Source organism: Hyperolius riggenbachi, chromosome 2, assembly GCF_040937935.1.
Source record: "Hyperolius riggenbachi isolate aHypRig1 chromosome 2, aHypRig1.pri, whole genome shotgun sequence".
In the NCBI taxonomy this organism is placed as follows: domain Eukaryota; kingdom Metazoa; phylum Chordata; class Amphibia; order Anura; family Hyperoliidae; genus Hyperolius; species Hyperolius riggenbachi.
In genome coordinates, this window is record NC_090647.1 from 322,449,101 (window position 1) to 322,470,076 (window position 20,976).

Consider the following 20,976-nt stretch of genomic DNA (forward strand, 5'->3'; position numbering starts at 1 on the left):
CATCTAATTTATAAATTAATATTGTAAAAAAAAAAAGCAACTTTATTACTTACGTTATTTTCACTACAGTTCCTCTTTAAGCTCTTTGCAAATCTTAAAGAAAACATGTAACATCAAAAAGTTCCCCTGCAGGGGCAAACGCAGGATTTTTAAGGGGGGGGGGGGGGGTTCCTGAAAGGTCCAGAAGCACGTATGTCCCCGAGTGCTTCCGAATACAGGTGGCTCCATACTGCCCATGCACAAAAGTGCGCTGGCGTATTACGGAGCTGCCTATCTTTGGAAGTACTCAAGGACACGAGTGTTTCTGAGGGCTTCTGGTAGCAGCAAATTTGAACGGGGTACAGCGCTGGAACAACTCCCCGAGAGAGGAACGGGAGATAGACTTAGTTTGGACAATTCAGTGGAATATGCTACATAGTGTCACATACCACAAGCGATAGTCATATGATGCAGGGATATATGCATCTGCGGAAGATGGCGGCGCTATATAAATACTAAATAATAATATTTTGCCTCACCAGGATTGCACTTTTATTTAGCTTTCCTGTATGACAAGAACACACAGCCAGCTCTAGGGGAAGAGGGAAACAAAGGTGAATGAAGGAGGCTGGTGCACACCAAGAGTGCTTCTGAACGTTTTTCAAATCAACAGTGATTTGAAAAGCGCTTGACTAATGTTACCCTATGTGGGTGTTCCCACAGCAGCGCTGTGATTTTTTCAAAATCGCAGGTATACTGCATGTAGCATGTTTTTGAGAAATTCATTCAAAAATCGCTCTGAAAATCACTTCACAAAATCACACTCACAAATTGCTAGCGATTGCTATTGTCATTTTGGCGTGCACTAGCCCAGAGAGAGGAGTGGAGAAATTGAGAATAGCCTGAGATGGAGCAGAGAACTTATCTGTATTGCAGTCCCACATCAGACAGGCTACTTGCCTGTAATCGGACTCCTGTCCCTGTCAGTCTCTCACACAAGTCAGAAAGAAGCCTTCCTGGAGTCTAGGGACTGTCAAAAACTTTTCAGCTTGTTAAACACCTTACTCACACATGCAGTCATTATAACAATGGGGAGAGACCAGACAGATGTTTGCCCACGGACCCTGAGTCCAAGCAAGCTCTGCATCATGCTGTGCATATTTACCAGCTTGCCTGCACTCTAATTTCATCATGTCGGACACTTCTGTGCTGTGGAGAGTCCAGGACTCCATAATCAACATTCTCTCACTGTAGGCTGCATCTTCTTGTGAGGGAAGCTGGGCTGCCTCTCTCATTCTATTAGCTGGAGGGAAGCACCAGAAGTAAGAAGGGAGGGAGAATGAGGCTGTTTATATTATGCAGGCTTCCCTGGCTGAATACACAGCTCAGTGCAGGGGGGAGGTTCCAGACACCCGGAATAGCCCCCTCAGTTCGCCAGTGCCCTGGGGGGGTACTTACCTCGGCAGGGGGAAGCCCCAGGGTCCCAATGAGGCTTCCCACGCCGCCCTCCATCCCTCGGGGTCTCGCTGCAGCCCTCCGAACAGCGGTGATGTAAATATTTACCTTCCCGGCTCCTGCGCAGGCGCTGTGGCGGCTCTCGGCTCCGAAATAGGTGGAAATACCCGATCTCCGCCGGGTCTGCTCTACTGCACAGGCGCAAGTCTCCAGCGCCTGCGCAGTATAGCGGACCCGACTGAGATCGGGTATTTCCGTCTACTTCGGAGCCGAAAGCCGCAACAGCGCCCCTGCTGGAGCCTCGAAAGGTAAATATTGAACAAGCTGACGGATTTGTCGGGCCGCTGTTTGGAGGGCTGCAGCGAGACCCCCGTGGGACAGAGGACGGCGTGGGAAGCCTTATTGGGACCCTGAGGCTTCCCCTCCTGAGGTGAGTACCCCCCAGGGGAACTTTTTGATGTTACAGTGTCTCTTTAACTATTCAAGGTTCTTGTGATCTATATATTAGGATGAGGTGTGCTGCTCCTCCAAAGAGAGATCACCATTCATCAATGGCAACTTTGATGGCCAGAAGTTCACGATAACTCACACCATAATTTTCCTGCACGGATTATAATTTTTTGAGATGGTCCTGAAAACAGATCAGAATATTTTACAACTGCATCACTTCTGGCCTATCTCCCTCATCAATATAGACTTAACGATTCTGGAAAAAAATCTGGCTATGTGAAGTTGCCCCCCTACAAATAAAAATGCCATAGTGTTTGGTTAGTGCTATCCTTGTTCCCATTTGTGCCGGCAAAATAAAGATTTTGTCGGGATATCTGACCATCGTGACCCACTTGGACCCGTTGTCCATCAGTTCTTTATTTTCAATTGTTGCTATCTGCTGATTATTTAGCTGGTTGACCTTTAATAATAATTAAACTCTTCCCTCCCTTATCCCTATTACACTACCCCCTCCCCTCCCCCTCCTAATCCCCCCCCCCTCATACCCCCCCTCCCTCCCCCCCCCCCCCCCCCATATACAAGGCTGTCTACTTCTTTAAAGAAATAGGTGTATTATTAAAATCCATCTCAGAGAAGTAAACAAATCTACGAGCCACATGAAGACTGGCTGAAGAACTTTTCACCCTAAGACTCTTACATCACTGACTCTTAAATTTTATATGATTTGTAAGTTAACTTCCAATCTTCTAACGGTCTTTGTGTATTATTTAATCTGCTTAATAAAAATCAGTGTTACCAAAAAAAAATAAAGATTTTGTGCTGCTATCATTTTAAAGATAATAGTGGGGCCAACTTGACGGAGCCAAAATTTGTTAGCATCCGTACTCCACTTAATTTTGCCCTTGATTAGCCACAGAGATCAGGTAGGATTCATCCTAGGCAGGTAGGAAGGCAGCGGAAAACATCAGTAAAACAATTATTTATTTTAAGCTAACATAAAATATTTGGCTTACTGTTTAGATACATATAAAGCTTTTGATTCTCAATCATTCGACTATCTACAATTTACTTCAGACAAATGGGCTAAGGGAACCCAAATTTTAAACTGGATCAAAGCATTATATTCATCCCTCAGCGCAAGAATCAGTGACCTTAGACCTAAGGTGGCCACATGAAATACAATAAAAAGATCAAATTTTACAGCAATTTGATAAAAACAATGGTTTGTACAGAAAAATCTAAAAACTTCTTTTTTATTCAAGTGAAAATTCCAATCGGATTTCCTGTTTTTTTTTAAATTTTTCATGATTGGTAGTGGCGGGAATTTCTGATAATTTTTTTGTAAAATTGCATGGTGTGTGGGTAGATTGACAATTTCAGAATGTAGAGACATAAGCCATTTTTTCTGAGGTTTTATTCATGTGGTGTGGTACATTGGTCAGATTTTTCAAAAGTTATAATCAATCAGAAAAATTCATTGTAAATCTTAAATTGAAAGGAAATGTAAAAAATTGTATGGTGTGTGGGCACATTGAGGCTGGTTTCACACTAGACACCAGTGTTAGGGATGCGGTGCGTCGCTACCGAAGCACTACATCGTACCATCAAAAACAGGCCTTCAGGGAACACTGCGCTATTGCCAAGCAGGAAGTGACGTGCCTGCTTCGGGTATGCAAAAGTGCATGGAAGCGTATTGTTGAAATATGCTTCCGAGCATGCGACATCGCGTCTCGCCATAGACTATTGTGACTTCCAGGCAGAATCTATGGTGATACGTGGATTTGTAAACGCAGTTTGCCGCAACTCGATGCAGAAGCTGCGCGGTAACGTAGTTCTTTACCTGCGTCTGGAATGTGGCAAAAACGTCACTTCTGTCGTGTTGCGCTGTAATGTTACAGTATAAAAGGGGTACGGTATAAATACTGCACTGCCTCGGTATAAAAAGGGCCCTAAGGCTCTGGTTAATACACTATTGACAGATGCACAACTGTGCATTCACAGCATATCATGTGCAGATACAGTGGGTCGATTGCATGTCTGTCACAGCCAGTCACACTACCACCATTATGCATCTGTTGCAACACGCCACTTGTGTTTCTCCGCCGTTGCTCCAGTTGCCACTTCTACTGCCACTAGGGACAAAGGCCGCATATGCAATTCACTTTTTCTCCTGAGTTTTCTCCTAAAAGATACGTTTTTAACTTTTTTTTTTTTTCTATAACTTTTTAGCACTTTGTAATTACCAAAAAGGTAGTTGAAAAAGTACTATCAAAAAGAAATACCAAAAAGAAGTTGAAAAAGTACTGAGTTTTTCTTGCTTGTTGTTGGTTTAAAAGGCATTCTATTGACAACAAGTTTTTGTTTTTTTTTGTAAAGTGTTTTTATTAAATTTTTGATATAAATCCACAATTTGTACATATCAGGTAGATCATTGGTCTCGACGCAACAGGCGTCAGCTTAACTAATGTGAACAATTTCCCCAACCCATTCCTATCCCCCTCCCCCTCCCAGAAGCCCCCCCCCTCCTCCCCATCCACTCTCTGATCATACTATTTCCATCTAATGTGCCTCTTCCTCCTCAGGTTATCCAATGGTTTCAGTCCCATCCGATATTCTTTTTGTTTATACTCCAAAGTCTAAGCGGCTCAGGGTCCCCGCAATATGTGCTCTTAGGTGCCATCTGGTATATTTGAAAGGTGTCACAATGCTACAAAGTTCCATGGAAGTAAAGGTATCCAGTAGATAAGGTTTCCATTTTTGAAGAACTTCTTGGTACCTTTTTCTTTGTTTAAAGTAGCATCTAATTTTTCCAGCATCATTAGATGTCTTATGCTGGGAATACACGTTAAGTTTTTACTTTAGATAGATGGGTTCGATAGATAAATTCCAACCTGTTGGATCTGGTCGATTCTACTTTCGTTTCGATTCTCCTCATTCAAGTGAATGTAATTGATAAGAAAAGATAAGGAATCGAGAGGGGAATCGAGCAGTGAATCGAGAGTAGAATCGATCGAAAGCGAAAACGACGGCAAAAACGAACGCAAAAACGCATCGTGTATTCCCAGCATTAATTCTTCCTTCAAGTCCCAGACAGATGGTGAGGTGGGATAAATCCACCTATTATATATTACCTTTCTCGCCGCTACGAGCAGAACATGAATCAAAGTAGGAATATTATTCGAATTAACATCATTCTTTACAGCGTTAATACAGTAGGATCATAGGGTCTTTAGGTATTGTGCATTTACCAAGTTTGTTTGCATATCTTAATACTTTATCCCAGTAATCTTGCACTACTGGGCAGCTCTAAATACAGTGAAACATATTGGCTAGCTCCAATTTGCACTTTGGGCAGTAATTAATATATCCTGGTCTAGGTGTTCGATATTTTATATTAAAGGCGTATTTAGCTTGGAAAATCATAAGCAAATGAGATTCTCTCCATCTTTCACTAATGATTGCGTGTCTGACACAATTATTACCTTCCAGAATTCTTTGCTCTAGGTCAGGTACAGTGAGGTATTTATTCCACTTTGACATATTCCTGACGGCCAATTTCTGTGCCCCAAGGTTCGCTAGTTCTTTTTGTATTTCTGATAGTGATTTTCTGCCCCCTTCCGGTCTCAGAAATCTGTCAAAGGGAAGAACACGGGCTATACTTGCTATTTCTCCTATCCGGGCCCTCACATAAGACCTCACTTGTCCGTATGCCAGAAAATCCGATCTTGGGATACCATAACTCCGGGTCACCTCCGGGAAGGTCAACCATTTATGATTTTTCAAGTCTAGTAATTTGCCCAGTTTGGTAATCCCCTGATCTGCCCATCTTGCGAAATTTGCCTGAGTTAATCCTGGTTGAAACCCTGGATTACCTTCAAAAGGAATGTATTTGGAGATTCTCCACGGTAAGCCAAATAATTTCCTCACTTCCCTCCAAGCTATAAGGGTATCTCTATAAATTATGCTATGTTTTAAGGGCAGAGTGGCCCAATTAGCATGGAGAAGACCTACCAGGTCTAAAGGCTCGGCTATATGTCGCTCCAGGTTTGTATTAGAGAACTCTTCAGTACCCATGATCCAATCCCGCACATGCCTAAGGAGACATGCCAGGTTATATCTCCTAACATTTGGGAGACCGAGGCCTCCCATCTCCTCTGGGAGTTGCAGTCTGCTTATTTTAATATGGGGTCGTTTGTTGTTCCATATAAATTTACTAAAAGCTTTATTTAAGGCTATTATGTCTAAATGTTTCCACAATAAGGGTAACACCTGCATCGGGTACAGGAGCCTTCCAAAGCTGATCATTTTAAGCAAAGCTGATCTACCAGCCACCCCCAAAGGTATGTTGCTCCAGCCCTGTAGTTGTGTGATGACTGCTTTAACCTACCTGCCGGTTATCCCGAGCTCAGCTCGGGGTAACCTGCCGCGGAGGATTCCTCAGGCCCTGCTGGGCCGATTTGCATAATTTTTTTTTTGTTACACGCAGCTAGCACTTTGCTAGCTGCGTGTAACTTACGATCGCCGCCGCTCCGCGCCGATTCGCCGCAACCCGCCGCATCAGAGGGTGCCCCCCCCCGAGACCCGTGCGCTGCCTGGCCAATCAGTGCCAGGCAGCGTCGAGGGGTGGTTCGGGACTCCCTCTGACGTCACGACGGCGATGACGTCGGTGACGTCATCGCGCCCGTCGCCATGGCGACGGGGGAAGCCCTCCTGGAAATCCCGTTCAGAACGGGATTTCCGGGTGGGTAAATGCGCCGGCGGCGATCGGCGCATTCGGGGGGACGCCGCAGGGAGGGGGGAAGCATGTAGCTAGCGCTAGGATAGCTACATGCTACAAAAAAAAAAGCCAAAAAACACCCTCCCTGCCGTGCGCAGCAATTTTTTATAACGGCAGGGAGGTTAACTAATGGGGAGATGTTATATGTGTAGAGAGAACTAGGATCTCTACCTATATCTATTCCCAAATATCTAATCTTGTCCTTCGCCAATTTAAGCCCCAGCCCTTCAAATTCATGTGGGTTCGCGTGTTTAGACAAAGGCAGAATCTCACTTTTGTTGGAGTTGATTTTAAAACCTGAATGCTGCCCCACTTCCTGTATTATATTCAAGGCTTTAGGCAGGTCTGTACTAGGATCCGCTATAAATAGCAATAAGTCGTCTGCAAATAGTGTCTGCACCACTTTCATGTGTCCCACCTTAATCCTCCCGAGTTCCTTGTGTAATAATCTAGCTAAGGGTTCCATTGCAATGTTGAATAATAATAGGGACAAGGGGCAACCCTGCCTTGTCCCCGTTTGTAGGCTCACTGGTTGGGATAAGAAGCCCGGCGTAAACACGCGAGCCCTCGGGTCTCTATATAAAAGGAAAAACATTTTTAAGAAGGCCCCCTGGAAGCCCATTTTTTCCAACACTTTGGAGGTCTATGTCCAATTTACGGCGTCAAACGCCTTTTCTGCGTCAAAGGTAACTATGGCGTTGGATTTACAAGCTCGTGGGTATGCTTTAGTGTGTTCTAGTACTGCCAGCACTTTTCGTATGTTTGCCACCGCCGCTCTTCCCCTTATGAAACCCACCTGTTCCCCATCAATCAATTTAGGCATTATTGGTGCTAGCCTGCCTGCCATTATTTTTGTCATAATTTTTATGTCCTGGTTGATTAGGGATACTGGTCGGTATGATCCAGGGTCTTGTGGGTCTTTTCCCTGTTTTAATAGTATCTTTATATATGCTTCATTAGAGGCTAGCATCTTCTCCCCCTTTAGGGTCTTATTAAAGACAGCAGTTAATACCGGGGCTACTTCTTTTTGCAGAATTTTGTAATATTCTCCCGGCAGACCATCCAGGCCTGGAGCCTTATGGTTGGTCAGAGCCCGTATGGTTCGCCGGATCTCTCCCTCCGTAATAGGCGAGTTTAACTCAAGTAGGTCATCTGATTCAGTTTAGGGAGCCCTATCCTCTCCAACAGTGCCTCCATATTATTCCCATTTTCCCCGGGTGGAGCAGGTTCCTATAAAAGCTATAAAAAACTTCGTTAATATCTTTCGGGTGGTGCACTAAGTCTCCCCCTGCTGTTTTCAGTGAGTGAATAGCAGTGGGTGTAAGCTGGCCCTTAGCCATTAAGGCCAGCAATCGGCCAGCTTTGCTGCCATGTTTATGATATTTCAACTCATTGTAAGGTGCTAGGAGGGATTCTCTTTCTTTAAACCAATGATCAGATTCCGCCTTAGTCTTTTGCCACTCCGCTTTTGTCTCATTGTTTGGATTGTGTCTATATTCTCTATAAGCTAGTCTCACTCTTCCCATCGCCTCTGCATATCGTTGATTAGTCTGTTTCTTTTTCGTGGCTGTATAAGCCATGATTCTCCCCCGCAGTACTGCTTTAGATGTGTCCCAAAGGAGGTGGGAGTCACTCGTATGTTCTGCATTGTCCCCTCTAAATTCCTGCCACCATCCTTTCAACTGGGTGTGGAAGTCTTCATCCTCATATAAATGGGACGGAAGCCTCCACACTATATCTGTGCCCCTTTGTATCTTTTCATGCAGTACAATGGATACTGGTGCGTGGTCGGAAATGACCATATCTGCTATTTCTGCCGTCACCAGGCGTGTAGCTACCAAGTCATTCAAAAATAAGTAATCTAATCATGATAAAGATCCATGTACCGCTGAATAGAAAGAAAATTCCCGATCATAGGGATGTATGAAGCGCCAGGTGTCTATCAGTTGTAGAGTATCACTGAATCGAGCCAAGTTGGTGAGTTTAGGTCCAGTTGGTCGGGAAGAATGTCCCAGGCCAACCGACCTATCCTCATTTGTCTGCATGACGTCATTCCAGTCTCCTCCCACTATTAACGAGTGAGCAGAGTACATGGATAACTGCCATTGCAATTCCTCCAAGGACTTGCTATTTTCAGAATTTGGCCCATACACATTAAATAACACTATAGATTCGCCTGCCGAGCGTAAATTAATGCCCAACCACCTGCCAGCATTATCACACTGAAGTAATTCCGCTCTAGCCTTTAGTGACTTGCACAGCGCTTTGAGTCCCCAGGGAGAAAAGCGCTATATAAATATTATTGTTATTGTTGTTGTTGTTAATCAGAATAATAGCACCTGCTTTTCTTTCTACTGCTGGTGAGCCTAGGCATAAGGCTACCCAGCTCTTTTGTAGATATTTAAATTCATCCGCCTTTAGATGGGTTTCTTGCAGCATGGCGATATCCGCCTTCAACTTTTTTAGATGGCGTAGGACCCTTGAGCGTTTGTTTGGGGAACGTAGCCCTTTAACGTTCCAGGATACTATGGTGATTGTCATGTTACCTCCTCCATTGGGATAAGTGGCAGATGATTAGGCATATTATTGATAAGCAGCAGACCCTTTAGTAAAATAAGAATCCTGGATAGGAAATACAACCAAACATACCCTGAGTATAAACTAACTAGATCCCGATTAGAGAGTGGATTCCCCCCCCCCGTCCTCCCCCCTTTCCCTATACTGAACCGTGTAATAGGCAAAAAAAGAGATATAAAGAATCACGTGAATGAGGCACCTCACCAGTCCTTGCCCCACAGTCCAGGTTAGTACCTTCTCGGACTTCACTTCTTCCCTGCATCGTCCGAATGGTAACTCCATTTTGGTAAGCGATAGTCTCCACCCGCCAGTATATCCGCGTAACAATAACTTGAAATATGAAACGTAACAACCTCTTAAACTGCAATTTAGAGGATTTTTAACAGCGAAACTCCAAGCAACATTAAAGTGATCATTTTCGATCCCCCAAGGAAATTTCAGGTATCCGGAGTTGGTGAATCGGCTCTAGGACTATCTTGCCGTCGTGGGCTGCCATCTATGCCCAGGCGTTTTAGGTATTTCTCGGCATCTTCTGCATGTTTATATATGAAGATCTCCCCGTCTCTGCCTGTTATGCGAAGTGTAGCAGGGTATAGTAAGGCAAATCGTATGTTTCTAGAGACTAGCTCAGAACAGACATGGTTGAAAGCTTGTCGCCGCTTTGTCACTGCTAGCGAGTAATCATTAAACAGCATGATTTTACGGTCTTCGTACATCAAGGCTTCCTTCCGAGCTTTGAATGCCATGAGTAATTTCTGCTTATCTTTATAGTCCAAGTAGTGGACCATTACCATTCGAGGTGGCCGTTTATCTCCCTCTCTTCTTGCTGGGCCTACTCGGTGCGCCCTTTCAGCCTTGTACGATCCCTCGATCCCCAGCAGGTCTGGCAGAGTCTTTTCACAGAAGACGTCTATATCTGTCCCCTGACATGCTTCAGCAAGGCCTACAATGCGCAAGTTGTTGCGGCGAGGCCTGTTTTCCAGGTCCTCTAGCCGTTCGTAGAAGGCAGCATTGTGTCTACGGGATTCATCGAGTTGTCTAGTAGCATCTTCTAGATCAGCCTCTGCCTGCTGGATACGGCGTTCCGCTTCTTTCAGTCTGCCATTGTGATCTTGCAGCTGCTTATTGATCTGGCCTAGGGATTTCCGTACTGCCCCCTCCACTATAGATTGTAAGTCTGGGGCGATCTGTTTGGCCACCTCCCGTGCTAATGCTGTGAGATCCGCTCCCCTCATACCTCTGATATTCTCTTCTTCCATGCTGTCTGTCTCCCAAGTGCGGGTCGGGGAGACCTCCTCTTGTCTCTGTGATGCCGAGCGCGGCTTACTCGCCGCCATCTTGTTTGCGAGCTGGGCCTTCGGCGTGTCCTGTTCTCTGCGAGCCGCCCGTGTTAGGTAGTGGTCCATCCGTCTCTCCTAGGTGTCAGGAGGATCTGCGGGATCGGATGGGTGGTTTCGCCGGGTTTGCTGACGGTTGTTGGTGTGGGATGAAGCGGCTGGCTCAGGGAGCTAGCTCACCGCCGTCCGAACGTGCAGACGCCGGAACCGGAAGTCGACAACAAGTTTTAAAAATATCACCTAGGAGAAAACTACGGGCCTGATACAATTCACTTTTTCTCCTAATTTTCTCCTAGGTGATATTTTTACATGTTATCATAAAATGCCTTTTAGGCCACCAACAAACAAGAAAATACACCAAATAATTTTGTCAGTACTTTTTCACCTACTTTTTGGTATTTTTTTAAATTGCAGAGTGTCTACAAATTATTTTAAACAGATGACAAATGATCTGGTAGATGAAAATGTAAGAGAAAAGTGAAATTTTGGTCTTTGGGCAATTTTTACACCCTGGGTGCAGTTTACTTTAGCCTAGAAACTGCCCTGCTGAACAATAACAAATGTAGTAGAAGAGCAAGTAGCGTGAATATTGTTTGAATGGATTAGGTAGTCCCTCGTACAATCAAGGTAAGCTAGACTAGACCTCTAACTCCAAAGGTACTTTTTTTTGAATATGTATAATAATCACGTCATGAACGTCATTCAAACAATGGCCACTAGATGGCGTCTACAACAAGACCCGCGCTTTCCTGCATATACATTACAAAACCAAACATTTACCTGCAGGGCTATGGGCTGGGTAGCGCGGGGCGTGATTTCCCATCAAACTCCGCCCTTTCTTGTTAACGGTCGCCAATGGACTGCACATTACTTCCTGGTGTCCAATTGTAGCAGGGGAAGGCGGCACGTGCCGCGCTAGCAGAGAGGTCGGGGAGGAGTCGCACGGTCAGAGTGGATCTGGCGTGCAGTGAGAAGGTACAGCGCTGGTCCCCCGTGCAACATGCCGCTCGCACAACTGGCTGATCTCTGGCCCACTACTGTGGAGCTGGTGCCTGAGGACACTGAGGTGAGAGCGCAGTGACGCTGTGTGTGTGGCAGCTGGGTGCAGGCAGGTAGCAGCTGGGTGCTCACCTTCATTCCAGCAGTGACAACAAGGTGTGCTGTCAGCGCTGCCACAGTTATAAATCACAGCTATTCCATGCAAGGCTGTGCTGCTGCTGCTTCTTCTTATCAGCGCTGCGCGGCTCAGCTTATCTGCTGCTGCCAGTGCAATGTGATAGCGCTGTGCGTTGTGTTGCTGCGCTCCTCAAGGTTATTTTCACAATTTATAAGGGAGCTGTGTAATGAACACTACTGTGTAAGGAACGTGTGCTCCCAAGGAAGGGAACGGCAGCACTGTACTTGTATTCTAGTATAGTGTGTGTGTGGTTGCTAGCAGTACTTGAATGGGAATGTTAGCGCAATACAGCAACAGGTATGCTTTGCTGAGGAGGAAGGTGCCACGTTGGTTGTACGGTGCATTGTGTGGAATGTTTCATTTGACGGATGTAGAGAATTGTTAGGCTGCACTGAGGGGCTGTCAGTAATAACTGATCTGACAACTGAAGTGCAGCCCAGGTGAAGGAAACATTCATGATCCTCTATGGCTCAGTTCACATCTATGCATTAACTGAAATCTTTATCACAGTCGAGTGCTGCAGAGCAACTGATCAGTTAAAGTGCAGCAGCTTTTCAGGGGTCAGTGAAATGACCGTGAATTATCATCATAGAACAGGTTGGCATATGTATATAGATATATATCGTTGTGCGTGCAAATGTGTATGCTGACTGTACACTGGCTGAAATAAAGGAAATTCTTTGCAATGATTAGTTGGGATTGTTATGGCACTGAGTGAATTCCCTGTTGGAGAATCTGTGGCCAATAGGAAATGTGTGTGTGTGTGTGTGTGTGTGTGTGTATATAGGAAAGAATTATCCCCATAAGTTAAGTGTGCTAATTCTATTCACCCTCAGGTCAGGAATGGAAGTCTTGGGTAGTTGTTTGATTCTCAGTGACTCCATTATCCTGTTTCTCTAGCGAACCTTTAGTTGTGCTATTAATATACAGAGAACTGGCCTACTGACATATAAAACCTATGCTGGCAAACACATGGTAATCTTAACTCCTCATGTAAAATGAGGGCCCATTCAATCTGAGTCTTATACTTGCAAGATTGGTGATGAACAATTCTGCTTTTCAAAAACAAAAGGTAAATTTACCTGTATTTGTAGCTATTCAGCTTAAAGTAAACCTGAGATGAGACTAAAGAAAGATTTGATACTTATCTTGGGCTTCCTTCAGCCCCATAAGCACTGCTGAGTACCCGCGCACAAAAGCCCGACTGGCGTAGTTCTGCGCATGCGCAGTAGAGCCCGGAGGACGTCCGATGACGTCAGAGCGCCGGCGTGGGACGCAGAAGTTCCGGGCCTTGGAGCGCAGAAGAGCCCGACCTGGCAGCCGGCCTGGCCAGGTCGGGCGCGCCACCGGAGACCACCGGGAAGCCCCAGGTAAGTGGAATTTTATTTTTTACCCACCCTCCCTGAACCTTCCCTTTAACACATACATTTTTACACGTTAGTGGTGCAACGCGTAAAAATTTTACACATTGCACCGCTGCCGCGTAAAAATGTATGTGTTAATGTTCCTGCACCAGCAGGAATGCGTAAAAATGTACGCAATGCGGCCCGCTGACCCTGGCGTCGGCAAAAACGAAACTAGCTGGCGGCAGGGGACTGCAGCAGCAGTCAGTGACTACGAGGGCACAGGATGGCTGCATGGGGCTGGTAGAAGCCCCAGGTAAGTGAAACTCATATTTTTTTTATTTTTTATTTTTTTTTGCCTGACCATACCTTTTAGGCTCCCTGCACACTGCAAATCCGTTTTCCGATTCCGATTTTTCCCTGAATACATTCAACAGAAAAACGGATCAAAAAATGCAGCATGCAGTAAAGATTAAAAATCTGAATCGGAGGTAAAAACCGATTAAAAAGCGGAATTGGAAATCCATGCAGTGTGCAAAGGCCTTAATCGTCATGATTTTCCTGTATAAATCATTGGTTGTTAGGATAAAAAATGTCAGTTAAATATATCATATAGGAGACACACACAGTGATATTTGAGAATTGAAATTTAAGTTTATTGTATTGTCATTTTATTGATTCCTAAACCTTTAGAACTAATTATTGGAACTCAAATTGGCTTGGTAAGCTCAGTGACCCCTGACCTGACCTACATACACAGGTAAATCCAATTATGAGAGTATTTAAGGGCGTCAATTGTAAGTTTCTCTCCTCTTTTAATTTTCTCTTAAGAGTAGCAATATGGGGGTCTCAAAACCAGGGCTGTGGAGTCGGGCAATTTTGGGTGCCTGGAGTCGGGAAAAAATGCACCGACTCCTAATGAATTTGTAACTGTAATTAAAATAGAAAATATGATAAAATGTTCTATTTCTCAGATAATAGTCATTAAAAATAATGTATATATACAGTAATAGCTGTGCTTAGTCCACAAAAATGAAATAAACCAATCAAAATTAGTTACTTGTGCTGCTTCAATAAAGCAGTCCCTGTATTTTTAAGGTCAGATATACATATCTGATTGTGACTGTATATATGATGTGTACACAGGAAGCTCTTATATATACTAAATAACATCTATGCTGTAAGAATAAAGCCTGATGTGTAGCTGTGTCACTAATAGAGATGGTCAATGAGATTGAAATAATTCTGCACTGATGCTGATTTATGCAAATGTATGCACTCCCTTTGCTGATGAAATCAAATAATTTGATATGTTGTTAAAATTTGGTTTGGTGACTACAAATTAAAGGGTTCCTGAGACGGATGAAAAGTAAAGTTTTATACATACCTGGGGCTTCCTCCAGCCCCCTTCAGGCTAATCAGTCCCTCGCTGTCCTCCACCACCCGGATCTTCTGCTATGTCTGGCCGCATGCCGCTCCCACAGCCAGGAACATTCTGCACCTGCGCAATAGTGCTGCACAGGTGTAGTATGCTCCTGGCGGCGGAGTGTGTGCATGCGCACTACGCCCGACTGGCTCAAGTACCTGGACTCATAGCAGAAGATTCAGGTGGTGGAGGAGGAAAATGAGGGACTGATTATCCTGAAGGTGGCTGGAGGAAGCCCCAGGTATGTATAAAACTTTAACTTCATCTGTCTCAGGTTTACTTTGTCACACAGTAGTACTATACTCTACATATGCACTCCCCACAGAGCTGCAGGGAATCCACTGAGAATGCTGTGCACATTGAACACAGAGGTGTTGTCTGTCACCCATAAACCTTGTTCAGATTGTGCATGAAGAATGTGTAATAGAGGAAGAATCTCCTCATTCCCCTGCAGAGTACCTGCACATCATTCTTACATGTACCCACAGTTACATTGCCTAGGGCCTGATAGATGTTCTTTGTTCCGGTTTGTACCTTTTACAAGTACTCTTACCAAGGACTAGTTTTAGTCTAGTTGCAGTTAAGAGACGAATTTCATGTTACATACTTTTAATCAACAAAATTGTAATATGCAAATTAGAGGAGTCGGAGTCGGAGTCGGTGGAATCCTAAACTGAGGAGTCGGAGTCGGTGGATTTTTGGACCGACTCCACAGCCCTGCTCAAAACAACTCTCAAATGACTTGAAGACAGATTGTTCACCATCATGGTTTAGGGAAAGGATACAGAAAGCTGTCTCAGAGATTTCAGCTGTCTGTTTCCACAGTTAAGAACATATTGAGGAAATGGAAGACCACAGGCTCAGTTCAAGTTAATGCTCGAAGTGGCCGACCAAGAAAAATCTCAGACAGAAGCGACGAATGGTAAGAACAGTCAGTCAACCCACAGACCAGCACCAAAGACCTACATCATCTTGCTGCAGATGTAGTCACTGTGCAGCGTTCAACCATTTGGTGTACTTTACACAAGGAGATGCTGTATGCGAGAGTGATGCAGAGGAAGCCTTTTCTCCACCCACAGCAAAGACAATGACCCTAAAAACTACTCAAAATCCACTAAAGAATTTGTGCAGAGGAACAAGTACAACGTTCTGGAATGGCCATCTCAGTCCCCAGACAAAATATAGTTGAAAATCTGTGGTGCGAGTTAGAGAGCTGTCCATGCTCAGAAGCCATCAAACCTGAATGAACTAGAGATGATTTGTAAAGGGGAATGGTCTAAAATACCTTCAAACAGAATCCAGACTTTCTCTGGAACCTACAGGAAATGTTTAGAGGCTGTAATTTCTGCCTAATTTTGTTTAAACAAGTATTGTACACTTTCTGTAAATATAAAAACTTTATTTCACTTCTCAAATACCACTGTGTGTCTCCTATATATGTTTAACTGACATTTATCGTAACAACCAACGATTTATACAGAAAATTATGACGATTAACAAGGTTGCCCAAACTTTTGCATACCACTGTATGTGCTCAACTCCACACACTCTGTATTTCCTGTCCACTAAGGAGTTGGATCGCTGCGAGTTGGGCAAAAAAACGGCACAGGAAATTTGGGCACAGCTGGTGCCGCCATAGGCCGTAATGTGAATTATGGCTTTAGGTGCACTCAGTAATTTGGACGCTGTAAAAAGATGGAGCCCAAATTACTGTAAAAACCATGTAACTCGGCTGCCAACAGTAGCTGGCAGCCAAATTATGTCTTACCTCAGAGTCCCCGGTGGCCTGGAGGGGGAATTGTAATGAATGAATGACTCCCAGGTGAAAATGAAAAGCAATCTTCACTTACCTGGGGTTTCTTCCAGCCTTTAGAAGTCTTCTGGGTCCATCGCCGCAGCTCTGGTTTGCCCCGATGTCTCGCTGGCCACCTGTAAAGCTCGCCTACCCATCGGCAGGTTGGTGCTTCTGTACATGCGGACACGTACTGCGCCTGCACAGTACGTGCATGATGATGTGGGCGCGTGCGCAGAAGCACTGACCCTCCTATGGGTGAGCAAGTTGTACGGGTGGCCAGGGGGACACAGAGGAGCACCAGAGCTGTGGTGATGGACCCAGAAGACTTCTAGGGCTGGAAGATGCCCCAGATAAGTAAAGATTGCTTTACATTTTCACCTTGGGAGTCCTTTAAAGGGGCACTATGGCTAAATTCTTCATTTTAGGTCCCTTTAACATGAAGATTTGTATGTGTAGCAATGTTAATGATAAGTATTATGGCTGATGAAAAGTATTTTGTACACTGATAGTATATGTATGTATCTATCTATCTATCTATCTATATCGCGCTAAGGAGTCACGTCGGGAAGTTTTACCTATCTGATGCAGATTCAGCATAAACCATTGTGTGATAGGAGGCACTGTAACTGCTCTCCATGTTGCCGTTATATCTCTCCCCCCCTCTGGTCCGCTCAGATGGGTTTATCCCAACTTGTAACTGCAGAATTCCGACTCGAGCTCTGTGCAGGCTGCACCCATCTGAGCGGCCTAGAGGGGGGGAGAGATATAACGGCAACATGGAGAGCAGTTACAGTGCCTCCTATCACACAATGGTTTATGCTGAATCGGCGTCAGATAGGTAAATCTTCCCGACGTGACTCCTTAGCTACAGACAGACAGACAGACAGACAGACAGACCTTTTCATCAGCCATAATACTTATCATTAACATTGCTACACATACAAATCTTCATGTTAAAGCGACTTAAAATAAGGAATTTAACCATAGTGCCCCTTTAACCTCCTTGCCGGTTCAATTCCTCCGGCAAAGGAGGCAGCGCAGGATTTTTTTTTTTTTTTTTTAATTTTTTTTTTAAATCATGTAGCGAGCCTAGGGCTCGCTGCATGATAGCCGCTGAGCGGTGGCATCCCCCCACCCACTCTGATCGCCTTTGGCGATCAGAGTAAGCAGGAAATCACGTTCAGAACGGGATTTCCTACAGGGCTTCCCCGGTCGCCATGGCGACGGGGCAGGATGATGTCATGGACGTCATAGGGAATCCCGATCCGCCCCTCAACGCTGCCTGGCACTGATTGATTGGCCAGGCAGTGCATGGGGTCTGGGGCGGGGGGGAGCGACTCGGCGCGGCGGATCGGCGGCGAGCGGCAGTTACAAGCAGCTAGCAAAGTGCTAGCTGCTTGTAACAAAAAAAAAAAAATATGCAAATCGGCCCAGCGGGGCCTGAGAAATCCTCCTGCGCAGGTTACGACCAGTACTGCAAAGTACTTAAAGATGCATACCTTTCTGTGGCTTGTGCTCTCCTCTTTTTCATTTGATGCCTGAATCGCCATTCTACACCAAATAGTTGTCCGTTTTTCAATTTAAAGATCGTGGCTGCCATCTTGGCTCTGTTATAAATTCAGGGTCACCCCTTTCTTCTCTGTTAGGAGTGCATCACTGAATGAAGCAGGAAGAGGAAGTGACACGCATGGCCATTGCCATTGCAATAGAGGGGTCATAGCACGACTTTGTTGGAACTCGTCTGGCTTAAAGGCATGCCCATGAGAGGTGCTCGGAGTCCCTTTAAAGCCCCTGGGACTTTTGCAAGAGTAGGGTGATACATTTTTTGGCTTTACCCAATAACCAAAAATTCCAGTGCCTTAGTTACATGCTGGGCTGTGGAGTCGGAGCAATTTTGGGTACCTGGAGTTGGAGCTTTCATAAACTGAGCAGTCATAGTTGGAGTCAGATGATTTTTGTACTGCCTCCACAGCCCTGGTTACATGTACATGGATCGCTGGGCTGGAGAGTGCTATATCCATGTTAGATGACAGTGGCAGCAGCCAGTGTCTGTTTCCTCCCTATTATGCTTCAGACCAGAGGGGATCTGAGCGGGTATTGCACGTCTGCAGGAACAGCCTGGCGTCTTCACATCTAGGGCCATGGCTGACTCTCCTGATAGTTTGCAGGAGAACATGACCTGCTACAAACTTGGATGTGCATTTGAGTGTGGAGTTTCACAGATGCAGGATGCTATGAGCTAGTGACCTCCGACTGCAACAGACCGGCGAGCCACGTGGTTACTTTGACATATTGGTAGGACTAAATTTTCTTGTTGTGGTGGGGAACAAGTGGATATGACGCATGAGCGGTTGGCTTAAGATATTTAAAGGACAGCTGTAATGAGAGGCATATGGAGGCTGTCAGATTTACCTACTTTTTCAAAGACACTGAAGTCTCTTAAAATTCCTTTTTTATGTCACAATCCTGATTAACATCATAGCTCTACCTAAACCGCAGCATCCCCGCCGCTGTACACTATCTATACACCCCCCCCCCCCCCAAACTCGCCCTCTCTCTCCCCTGCAAAACCCACGACTTTCTTGGTTGTGGATTTTGCTGCTGTTGGAGGCAGAGCTATGAGCCGCAGCTCTGCCTCCATTCCCGTCTTATCAGCGGCGGATATCCACCTCTCCCCTGCCCCTCTCAGTGAAGGAAGACTGAGAGGTGGGGGAGAGGCGGCAATCCGGGCTTACAGACTCGCTGAGAGGCAGAGCTGCGGCTCATAACTCTACCCGGAATGCCCCCGGGGAGTTTGGGGGGGATTTAGATAGTGTACAGCGGCGGTTTAGGTAGGGCTAATATATTAATCAGGATTTTGTTATAAAATGAGATATATATATATATATATATATATATATATATATATTTTTTTTTTTTTTTTTTTTTGAGAAACTTCAGAGTCTCTTTAAAGCGGTATCGTCACCATAAAAATCAAATTTCAACAGCAACTGGTCTGAGTGTATTAAGTGATAAAGATGCTAAGCCTGCATTCAAAACTTTCAAAACTTTTTCTGCTGTTATGATTTGGAGTTATCACATACTTAAGGAAACACTGGCCCTTAACCACTTCACCACTGAGGGGTTTTACCCCCTGAGCACCAGAGCAATTTTCACCTTTCAGCGCTCCTTCCATTCATTCATCTATAACTTTATTATTACTTATCGCAATGAAATGAACTATATCTTGTTTTTTTCGCCACCAATTAGGCTTTCTTTAGGTGGGACATTATGCCAAGAATTATTTTTTTCTAAATGTGTTTTAATGGGAAAATAGGAAAAATGTGGGGAAAAAAATAATTATTTTTCAGTTTTCGGCCATTATAGTTTTTAAATAATGCATGCTACTGTAATTAAAACCCATGAAACGTATTTGCCCTTTTGTCCCGGTTATAAAACCATTTAAATTATGTCCCTATCACAATGTTTGGCGCCAATATTTTATTTGGAAATAAAGGTGCATTTTTTTCAGTTTTGCGTCCATCCCTAATTACAAGCCCATAGTTTATAAAGTAACAGTGTTATACCCTCTTGACATAAATATTTAAAAAGTTCAGTCCCTAAGGTAACTATTTATGTATTTTTTTTAATTGTAAATTTTTTATTTTTTTTTTAATTACAAAAAAAAAAAAAAATGGGGAGTGTGGGAGGTAATGAGTTAATTTTATGTGTAAAAGTCATTTATTTGTATGTGAAAAATGTGTAGGGTGTAGTTTACTATTTGGCCACAAGATGGCCACAGTAACTTTTTGTTTTAATGCGACCTCCAAGCTTCCTTCCGGAAGCTTGGAGGAAGTATAATGAGCATGGACACGTGAGTTTTTTTCTCACAATGATCGCGCTGCCCATAGGAGAGCAGCTGATCATTGCGGGGCTTAGATCAACGAACGGGAATGGATTTTCCCGTTCATTGATCTCTGGGCGAGCGGGCGGCGGCGGTTTTACTAGCGGCGGGCGGCGTGTTTACGAGCGGGAGCGCGGGCAGCGTCGGGTACGCGGAAAGTACGTGTTTCTCCGTCCCTGGTTTTTAAAGGATGGAAAAAGGGGCGGAGAAATACGTACACGCGGGGGTAAAGTGGTTAAAGTGAACCGAGCATCATTTTTAACACCCAGGGCAGCTCTATACCAAATAAAAAATGCATTCTAAAAACGTGGTTTATTATTAAAAAAAACTTTAATTTTACCTCATTTTTTTTTACATCTAAGAGTTAAATTAGCCACTTTGTCCGACCGCAAAGGACCTGCGGTCCCTGAGCAGGAGATGGTGAAAACAGATAAGAAATTGCCTCTTTAGACTTAATTGACCACAAACAAACCCCCATTGTACTTCAAACAGAAAACATCAGTTACAGTTGAAGAATGTCACACCTAGCCTGGATAACAGCACTTGTAAAACAGCAGGGGTTGAGCTTCTGAACAATGTCAGTCCTTGCAGCTATTTGAAGCCAAGACCTGCTTGGATCCCTTTAAGTAGTCGTGCCAAAGAATTGCATGCTGGGGGTTCTTTTTATCTATAATCTATTCCTCCTCTTCCCTTTATTTCCCTGCCAGCTTCTTATCTGAAAACTAATCCCCTACTCACTTGTGTTTACAAGCCAGGCTGAGGCGACGTGGACAGTAT

The 20,976-nt window shown here is 44.5% G+C and overlaps 1 protein-coding gene across 1 annotated transcript in view; it reads left to right on the forward strand.

Annotated features, from left to right (window-relative positions):
• Window positions 1-11,491: 11,491 nt before the first annotated feature.
• RPS6KA1 (ribosomal protein S6 kinase A1) overlaps window positions 11,492-20,976 on the forward strand; it is a 208,722-nt gene continuing 199,237 nt past the window's right edge. Inside the window, exon 1 of the mRNA XM_068269245.1 lies at window positions 11,492-11,641. Coding sequence (XP_068125346.1) covers window positions 11,576-11,641 — 66 coding nt within the window. The 5' untranslated portion in view covers window positions 11,492-11,575. The remainder of the gene's footprint in view (window positions 11,642-20,976) is intronic.